General features: G+C 41.8%; 1 protein-coding gene across 2 annotated transcripts in view; it reads right to left on the reverse strand.

Annotated features, from left to right (window-relative positions):
- FAM13C (family with sequence similarity 13 member C) overlaps nucleotides 1–9,413 on the reverse strand; it is a 131,417-nt gene extending 122,004 nt beyond the window's left edge. For both annotated transcript variants that reach the window (XM_086616579.1, XM_086616578.1), the window contains exons 1-4: nucleotides 9,384–9,413; nucleotides 7,687–7,861; nucleotides 7,294–7,503; nucleotides 5,356–5,539 (exon numbers count right to left, since the gene is read on the reverse strand). In XM_086616579.1, coding sequence (XP_086472705.1) covers nucleotides 5,356–5,539; nucleotides 7,294–7,503; nucleotides 7,687–7,861; nucleotides 9,384–9,413 — 599 coding nt within the window. The remainder of the gene's footprint in view (nucleotides 1–5,355; nucleotides 5,540–7,293; nucleotides 7,504–7,686; nucleotides 7,862–9,383) is intronic.
- Nucleotides 9,414–9,731: the final 318 nt, after the last annotated feature.

The following is a 9,731-nucleotide window of genomic DNA, read 5'->3' on the forward strand; positions in this document are numbered from 1 at the left end:
AACTGCCTGAAAAAAGTACATAGGACATACATTTACGTGTAATAATTTATGAATTCATTGATGTCAGGCACATGCAGTGGAACTTCCAGATGTTACAGTTAACGGATTTTGTTGGGCTTTTTTACCTTTCTCTTTCTCTCTTTTTTTAAATAAATAGCAGTTGAACTTGTACTATCCATGCAAATGGACTAAGTCGGAATCATTTAATTAAAGTCAGGGGATTTTTTTATATGAGATTCTAATCTCATTCCCTGAAGGAACTGTGTATTCCCTGCTCCTTGTTGAGGCTTGGAGGACGTTTACATAAATGCTGTCACCTTAGTCCAGCTTCTCCAGCCCTGCTGTTCCAACTCAGTTCCACCCAGGACAATATTAATATTTAAACAAGAAATTCATAAACTCTGGAGATTAACGGACACACCAGTCTTCTGTTTGCCAAATCAGTACATTCATTGTTAATTTGTGATTTTAAAGTACAAAAACACACACTGGGCCCAGTTCAATTGCTTTCATTCATGTTCTCCTTTTGTAAACTTACTGTTGTTTCTGTAAGAACTTACGTTTGGGCTCCTTTTAAAAGATGATGGTTTAAGCAGAGTTATAGCCAGGTACAGTGTAGACAGATTTACAGGATAAACTACTGTGTCATCACTTCTTTCTTAAGGGCTGGCTAATATTTCTCCTTCTTAGATGCCTCCTCTTCTCAGGACAGACTCAAAAAGCAAGCCTGCATGTAAAACCTGGTTGACTGAACAACAGCCTTTCCTGCATACAACAGTCCTCAGACATCATTCATTGCTTACCCAAACGTTAACACCCTCTACTCACGGGCCATACAAGCAATCTTTTTAGTCCCTTGCCCTTTTTTTTTCAGCTTCTTTAACTTAGACATACATTCCTGAATCCACCTCTGCCAGCTGTTTACTCCTTACTAGCAAGGAGCACCCCACAAGTTGTTCATGAAGATAAACAGCTCTCGTCCTTCTTACTGGGTCCTGCTTTCCCTTTCTAGCAGCCTATGTTTTGGGTGCCCGGTTCTCAATCCATTTTAAAACAAATCCAAGCTGTACTCTGGGATGCGACCCTACAGCTGACTCCAAATATGAACGTCTGCTCATTCGCAGATATTCACGGGTGGCAACAGATGGGTATTCCAAATATAGAAAATACATTTTTAGTTTCCTCTGCAGCCACCTTCCACAATGACAGTCAATTAGTTTTGTAAAATAATCACTTCCTGCCTCTTCAGATACCTCTGCTGCTAGCAGAAACTATATTATCCTGCTGACAACAGGGGAACTGTGTTCATACATTGCTGAATCCAGGAACATGTTCCTAGGAAGTGCACAGCTACTGAAGTGTATTCTGCACTTCACATAAAAAGCCTGTAATCGGTTGCAGTGCAAATTAAACACAGGAGAACACTCACTACAAACAATTAGAACTTGATCATCAGGAATCAGCTACTGGTTTCCTTGAGCCTAAACAATTCAAAGTTGCTTTGCCACAAAGTACAAGCTAGAAAATCCATACGGTCCCTTGCCTCAGCCTTTTTTAGGAGATCTGCCAAGGTTTCCTGCTGGCAGAGGCTTGTGTATGAGGCTTGCTGCAAATTTACGGAAAGAATGAGTCAAAACAAGTAGAAGAAAACAGCTCATTGGCTAGCATCCTTGTGGACTCATGCGAGAATTACTTACTGAGGTGAGTAGCAGAAATCTCTTTACCAAGACAAGGCATAGTAAAGTGCCCACAGAAGTTTAAGCAACATCAGACAAATCTCTGATAAAAGCAAAGCAACACATTCTCCTTGGCATTTAGAGACTAGCAGGACATGAAACGGCTCACAAGAAGGATGAATGGCAACAGAAATAGATAGTTCAGAGGATGGGCAGAAAGAAATCAACAGTAGAATGCGACAGAAAAGTGCGGCTTAGCAAAGAAAACGTAGGGGGTAGTAGCCACCCTGATACTTGACCTACGAGTTACGTTTTCGGTTCCCTTACCTACAAGGAAGCACGGGCATGAAAGATGCATCATGCAGAAGTTAAGACCGAAGTCTCAAAAGATAAGAAATAGATAGCAGGGTCAAAAATCTAAAAGAAAAGCAATCTGAAAGGTGCTGGTGGAGCAAGTTAACAGCAGTGAAGACAGCTTAACTCAGTCTCACAGGTGAAAAAGAGCATGAGGGAGGGAGGCCAGCAGACAAAAAACCAAACCAAAACAAACCAGGAACTGGTTTGCAAAGGAGACCAAAGGTAAAATTAAACATTTTACTCGGTTATGTTTTTCTGAAATATACCTTCTTTTCTTACTCTCACTTGGATTCCCACTACCCTGAACAGGGACAGGAAGTATATATACTAGTAACAGAATAATTCCAATATGAAGATGATTTTAGTTAAATATTCAATATAAGCAGCATTAAAGTAAGGGGCTGCAACAGATTAAAAATAAGAGAAGAGACAGCTTATTTAACATGCAGTTTCCACACGAACAGTGATATTAGTTTCCTAGCATTTAAAATTCGTGATACCAGGAGTTTTCTGTGATGCTGTAACTAGACTTCCAATATAATACCTGTGCTAAGGTTTATGTTTTTTGTGTTGTAATTACCATAGTTACTAATTGTGAAGTATATGTGGTTTGCAAGGTATAATGAGCAGCAGGTTTTACGTTCTAAATTTGTGTCCCCAAGGCCCATATGTGTTCTGCGTAACAACTACTGAATATTCCAACTCAGTCACTTCAGTGAAAACACTATAAGCATGACAGGCCTCCACAAACAAAAGTGTCAACAGAGTGAGACAGGTGATAATCATAGACAGGATTTACACTTGAATGTAAATAGATAAAAAAATTAAAGTAAAAAGGCTTATAAACAACCTAGTTTGTTTGTTTAATGTCAAAGAAGGGAGAAGTAATTGCACAAAAACACAGATTGCCAGAATACATGCAGAACAGTTTTATCACCTGCAAGGAATTAGTGTCATAGGTGCAGCTGACCTTACCTCTGGCAGATTATTTCCAACAATGGCATAGGGTATGCACTTATGCAGATAGGATTTATAATTGGTTTTTCCATGACCTCCATGTTCTGACTGAACAACTACAGCAAGTACTACCTAACGCGTCTCACTTTCCAGTCAATCTACACACTGGCTGCCAAATGTTTCATAACGTGGCAGCTAATTGCACTAATTCTTGCTCTGAAAGACGTAAAGGGTATTTATGACTATTCCCCATGTCAGCAGATATGACACACATTAGACTACCTTGAATTTTGCTGCAGTGCAGGACAATAGAAACGGTTTATTCCGAATCATTCGAGGCCTCAGGTCACTCAGCAGGAAGTGGTACAGCAACTGAGAGAAAACACCAGTTGCAAGGCTCTCCTCTCCACTCAGCTACCAAAAAGGTGGTTTTTTTCATAATCCTCAGATTATTATAACTCTCCAAAGACAGCACCAGATACACACTTTACAGAAAATGAGCTCCAGACTTACTGGTTTCCCTCCCAGAGCTGGTGAGATCAGAATGACTGTAAAAAGATGGTGTTAATGTTCACAGGGCAGATATACTTCTATTTATGGTAGCTGTGCTGTCTTGAGAAGTCACTCTGGCAGGGAAATCCAACGCTGATTCTTTTCAAGGCTTTTCAGACAGGTCATTGCCACAAGCATTTTCCTTTAGCACTAAGTGTACTCTAAAAACCAGACAGAGGGGCGAGTTCCAAAGTAGCTGGACCACCTCCCAAAACTGAGTGGGATGCTTAAAAACTAAACAGCTCATCAATCAAGAAGAGTGTAGATACAGAAATCAGTGAGCACACGTTCAGAGAATTTGGGAACAGAGATAAAGGAGTAAAATAAAGTATTCTTGCATGCGTGTGCACACACAGAAGCCCCATGTGATAGTCAAGGGGGCCTGATGGTAGAAGAGTGACAAGTCAGTGCAGTCTTTGTTGAGTTAGTGTCGGGGTCAAGGGACAGATTTTTGGTGAAGGCCTTTTGGCATCAGCCTTTTACTTATTTCTGTTATAAGTAACACGACACAACAACCCCAGACCCTGGGAAGTAAACCTCATCTGCCTACACTCGTTTACTAATTTTAGGAAGCAGATATTAAGGGACTTGGGGTTTGGTTGTAGAACTGCTTTGTTTCATCTCTGAATATCCTCCATGGTGAAGCCTATTCTCACAGGACTGAGTGGCAGAACTCCTAGCGTGCTATATGTTGTTAGATTTTTCTCTCTAGCTGTACTTTTGCTAAAGCATGCGTCTTTTTATTTATATCACCTGCAAAGGTTATGAACTGGTACATCTGGTGATGAGCCCACAGAGCAGGTAAGCAGATAAAAACACAGATACCAATGGAAACAGCAACAATATTTAAGAGCACATCTTCCCAAAACAAAGCCTGTCATTGATTTCTAATACACTTGGTACCAATTTTGCTGAACGTATCTTTGTAATAACTTGGCTTGCCATACAAAAGAAGTGAAAAATAACAAGGTTTTTTTTGCTGCATAGAAAATACTAATAGTTAACATACATGTTTGGCAAAGTGGCATTGGCTTACGGTTCACATTAAGCTGGAATGGCTATGATCCAGTAAAACAAAGGTTTACAAATTGTAAGACAAGCACAAACATTTTCACATCTTCTAGCATCAACATGAAAGATAGGATAAAGAACTAGACTGTTCCAGCGTCACTGGAAAATCCTCCATTATCAGATCACTCTAGGCTGTTCTTTCTCTCCACTTTGACTTGCATGGCATATGCCCTCTCACCTTTCTGTTTTAGCATACAGTTATGCGTTCGTTCACCACCACCCCAAACAAACATGCCTTCTCTAGCTTCAGCCAAGCACTTACTGCTTGCAGGCTCAGCTGGCCTCTGTTCGGATGTCAACTTGCATTTTAGCAGCAAGGGCAGAACGAGTTACGTCTCTTTCTTGATAGAGGAGATTGCTTTCTATGATATCAAATGCTATTGCAAGGTCTAAGTCAGCCTTAGCCTTTCAGAATCAAAGCTTACAACTAAGCAGCCTCCACAGCCAGCATTTAGCTTGGCTAAGAAGAGGGGAGTAGTTCTCATTAAACAGCTCTCCATTCCTCACGTCCCTTTTCTTCAGATGGTTTCTTACTTGAGGCTGGCCCTGTACAGTCAGTGCCTAGCAGGGTGAAAGTGGTCAGCCAGCTCAGAATCTGTCACGCCGGCCCATAATATCCTATATAAACATTTAACTTTCCACATGCTGCAGTTACTATTGGACGTGCAGTTATGACAGAAAGCTTCACTGTAAAGCGTGATCTAGTAGTACTATGCAAGGCAGCTAAATACAGAGTACTCACTTGAAAAGAGCAGGTCCAAACACAATGGCTAGGTTTTCCAGAGGCATGAAATTCACTGCACTGTATGTTGCTACCTTTAACAGGAAAGCAGATAGGAACTGAAGAAGGTTTTGATGGGCTTTGGGCAGGCAGCTGAGCAACTGTCTCAGGTTCTCTATGCATATTGTTTTGTGGATTTTGTGCTCTGGTGGAATAAAAAAAAAGTTATTACATAGATATTCCAAATAATAACATAATTTCATCATAGGCATTATTATAGATCTGAGAAAGAGGGAAGGTTTTCAAATATATTAGGCCAAAGTAAAGAATAAATATGTCCTAAACAATTTGTACACTAAATTTTGACTACAATTTCAATGTATTAATATTTAAGTACCTTGAATTTTCCAGATATTGGGTTTTGCATACACTGTTTCTGCTATTCTTCTTGTTAGGACAGAATCATTCGGCACTTGGTGCTTTTTAAAGGGAATTGCAGGAAATAGTCATGTGCCTGAATCCTTAAAGCTGCCTTTAAAGATGATACAAGATTGTCAGTATGCACTTTCCCCAGAGATTTTACACATGCTGTATGATTCTCATTAAGAGGAATAAGAAATTGTACCCTCTCAGCGTCACATCATCTGTGTTTTCTGACTAATTGGTAGCTCTCAGTCTCAAAACATTTTTGCTCTATAAATATGTCTCTGTAGTTACACAAGAGATGCTTAAAAATCTAAATTGGAGATACTTAGCATTTTCTTCGTTCTCAGTCTTCAAAGAAGAGTTATAAGGCAGAAAATGGGTTCACAGACAACTCTATTCAATCAGCAGTTCAGAATTAGTATGATAAAGTGTCCTGGTTATTAGAATTAAGACGACAGTACTGCTCAATAACTGACAGCTGATGCTCAAATTTGCCATAGATCACTGGGACACAGCTGTGTGGCCTTGACATTGTGAATAGCAGCAAATCATGCCCTAAAGGGCAATTTTAGCCCTGAAAAATACATTTCATGAAGGCCAAGACCCATGTTGCTCAACCTATTAATGAGAGATACAGAAAAGGGGATAGAGAAGGAAAAAAAAAAAAAAGAGCGAGCAGCAAGACTGCACAGAGTAGTCAAAATAAGGTGCTTGCAAAAAAATTGTAGATCTTTCAGCATAGACTTCCATAGTTGATGAGAGTGACTCCTTTCTCTTTTTTTCCTTTTTTTTTTTATAAACATACATAACTTGGCACTTAGCAGATGGAGTTTGAACAAAAGCAACCTGCAATCTAACCCATAAAACCCACTTATTTGTATGCAAACACCTGAATTTAGTTATCACTCAAAATCACTGGGCAGAAGCACCTGAACACATCAGCCATTACAGACTTGAACAGGGAACTAGACAGTGTATTGCTGCAGGTGCTCATCTTGGCTTTACAGGTTGGACACTTCATGCTGCTCCACACGCTGCTGTCCAAGAAGACTATAAGAAAACTAGTAAAAAGTACTAAATAGGAACAGGGATGTACAAAGAGACTCTTGTACTAGGGAAGGTTAACTAGAGAACGAGGCTTCAGCTTGGAAAAGAGAGAAGTAAGACAGTGGCTGTATAAAGGCACAAGCAGCATTATGGTGGTGATTAGATTAAAAATACAAATGTTGTATCAGCAATGAGCAAGTTACCCAATTTAAAAAGAAAGCATGCAGAAGAGGTGCTTCCTTAAAGAATACAGGATTGGATTGCAGAATGCCTTACCACAGGATGTTGGGGAGTCCAAAAGCCCTAATGAATTAAAAAAAAAATCCCACTATAGACAAGTTCATGAAAGATTGCTCCATCAAAAGCAATTAAACATGAGTCTCAGGTTAAGGAAACTTAAATCCTTGCTTATAGGAAGGTGCAATGAACACACTATCTGTCACTGTCAGAGAAAGGACAGAAGCTTGGAACGTGCCCGTTCCGTACCTTGGAAAGTTTTGAGCAAGCCAGAACAGATGTTGTCTGGAAAAACAGCCACTGGCAGTTCTTTCAGGAAGAGTTTCAGGAGGCTGGCCACAGAATCAACATCTCCATCATTAATGAGGTCTACTTTTTCTCCTTGATTGTATTTCTGCTTCAATTCCTTGATTTTATTTACTGAGCCACTGATTCGAAATATACCAACACGCTCCAGACCTGTTTAAGAAGAAATATGAAAGAGTAAGCGAAGGCTGCATTACCATACCTGCTTGATGAGAACTGGATCTCAAAAAGCAAGAGCTCCTGTAAGAATGCATGATAATTGTAAAAATAGACTTTTCAGCAGTTACAGCTGAAAAGTACAGCATAAACAAAGAGTAACAGTTTTCAGAGACTTACCGAACACTTCTAGGTATTCCACCATCTGTGTCACAGGAAAGGGAACTCCACACTGTGTTGCATCCTGTATGAGGGTTTCCAGAGGAACACCAAACGTGCTTCTTTCTCTGCTGAACTGTAGATCTGGTGAGACTTTATTTGTCGTGTCCCTGACTTGAATAGAAGACAATGACTTCTGGGGAATAAAGACAGGCAAGTGATAAGCAGAAATGGTTTTTTATTATGCCAAGGTCCAAGGGTCTACATCTTAAGTAAAATTATTGTCATTGTTATAGCATCTTAGTACAGGTTTTACTTCTACTGTGTGTTCTTAAAATACTAAATCACTCTTCTATAGAGCCGAAACAGGACCTGCAGTGGGGTAAATCCTAATGAAACCTATTTACACCTACATTAAGAGAAAACAGGGCTCCAGGTCAAGGGAGATGCCCTGTTTAGGGCAGGGTGGGATTGCTAAACCCTTTCCCAACAGTCAGGGAAAAGGCTGACCGAGTGCTGGTGCACAGCCTCCCAGCCCGGTGAAATTGATGAACTTCTGCCCCACTAATGAAGGTAAAACCGTAAGATTCATGGAAGAGCCAGGAGAGGAATTTAAGCAGCAGCCACGGCACGAGCCTGGTGAAGAGCTCCCGTCTGCTCGCCCATTTATTCTGAATTTCTCACCCCAATGAACGAAGCAAAAATGTCTGTGAGGAATTGCGAACAATTTGTTCTCGGGAGGCGCTTTCCCACGCCGCCGGGACAGAGAGACAGCCCCGCCCGCGGGCTGCCGCCGGCCGGCAGCGGGGCCGAGGGGCGCCTGTGAGGAGCGGCGCGGCCGCTTCCCGCCGGCCCCGGCAGGGTGCGCGTGGAGCCCCGCCGCCGCGCCGCCTCAGGGGGACGCATTTCGGAAAGGCAGGAATGCTGCCCGGCCACCAGGAGCCCTTGCTCCCTCCTCCTCTTTCCTCCTCTCCCAGCCCGCTCTGCTCCGCAAGCGGCCGGCGTTACCCGCTCTGCCGCGTTCCGTGCCCGTTTTCCCGCCGGGCGGGCTGCGCTCCCACTCGCGAAGGAGGGGACCTGTTTCCACCAAGCCACACGTTTTACACCCAGCAATGAGAACAGGAGCCCAAAGCGGGAACACCCAGGTTTACCAGTTCTGCATCAGGAATATTTGAACAGTATATGCATTTCTTTTTAAGGAAGGATTTTCATTTTTTTGTAGCGCCATCCCTACACATTCTAAAACCAGCCTCTTCTCAAATGTTTTTGTTACTATGTTTTCAGAGGGGAAAAAGGAAAGACTTTCCTACAGATTTGTAGCTGATCTGCTACAGAAAAGCTGTTTTTCAGCTCTTAAAGCAGACGTCTCGAGTAAACGCTGTGCTGCCACAGTGAGCACACACTGGAACACCCGGACCCCCTTCCCCGCTCTCGGTACATAGACAAGCTTAGAACGTGAGGCTAATGCTAAAGCATTAATAATTACCTAAAAGGAACCACTATCAACACGTACCAAATGTATTTTACAGCATTTTATATATAAAGCTGCAAGGTGTTAACAAAAAAAAGCCTCTGAAGTCTCTATGATATATTACTCTAAATACCTCCTCTTCCTCTCTTCAGACGCAGCAGTCGAGTTGGGGGAAGAAGTGCAGCTTTCTCAGAAAGAAGAAAGGATGTATGAAAGAACTCGAGAAGCCAGATTTAAGTTCACTTACACAAATTGAAAGGGAGGCGCTTGCTCCCATTTAGACTGCAGGAGAGACCAGTGTTTTGGCTGTGCTGCTCAGAAGACACCATCACCTTTCTTCCCCTCGCGAATCCACGCAGTCCAGCCAAAGCTAATTGCAGCCATTGGGCTGTTTGTCTGTAATTAACTTATGGTAGCATAATTGCTACCATCCTCTTAATCAGTAGTATCGCTTCAGATTTAGTCGAAGGCAGAAATTAACTGCTAGCAGAAGTGGATTCCTTGTAGCCAACGCTTGCCTCCAGAGTCACATTGCACAAGCTGAGGGATGTGTTACCATCAGGAGATGTTTCCATGGCACCTAACACACACACAC

The sequence above is a fragment of the Tauraco erythrolophus genome, chromosome 9 (assembly GCF_009769465.1).
Source record: "Tauraco erythrolophus isolate bTauEry1 chromosome 9, bTauEry1.pri, whole genome shotgun sequence".
NCBI classification, from domain to species: Eukaryota; Metazoa; Chordata; class Aves; order Musophagiformes; family Musophagidae; genus Tauraco; species Tauraco erythrolophus.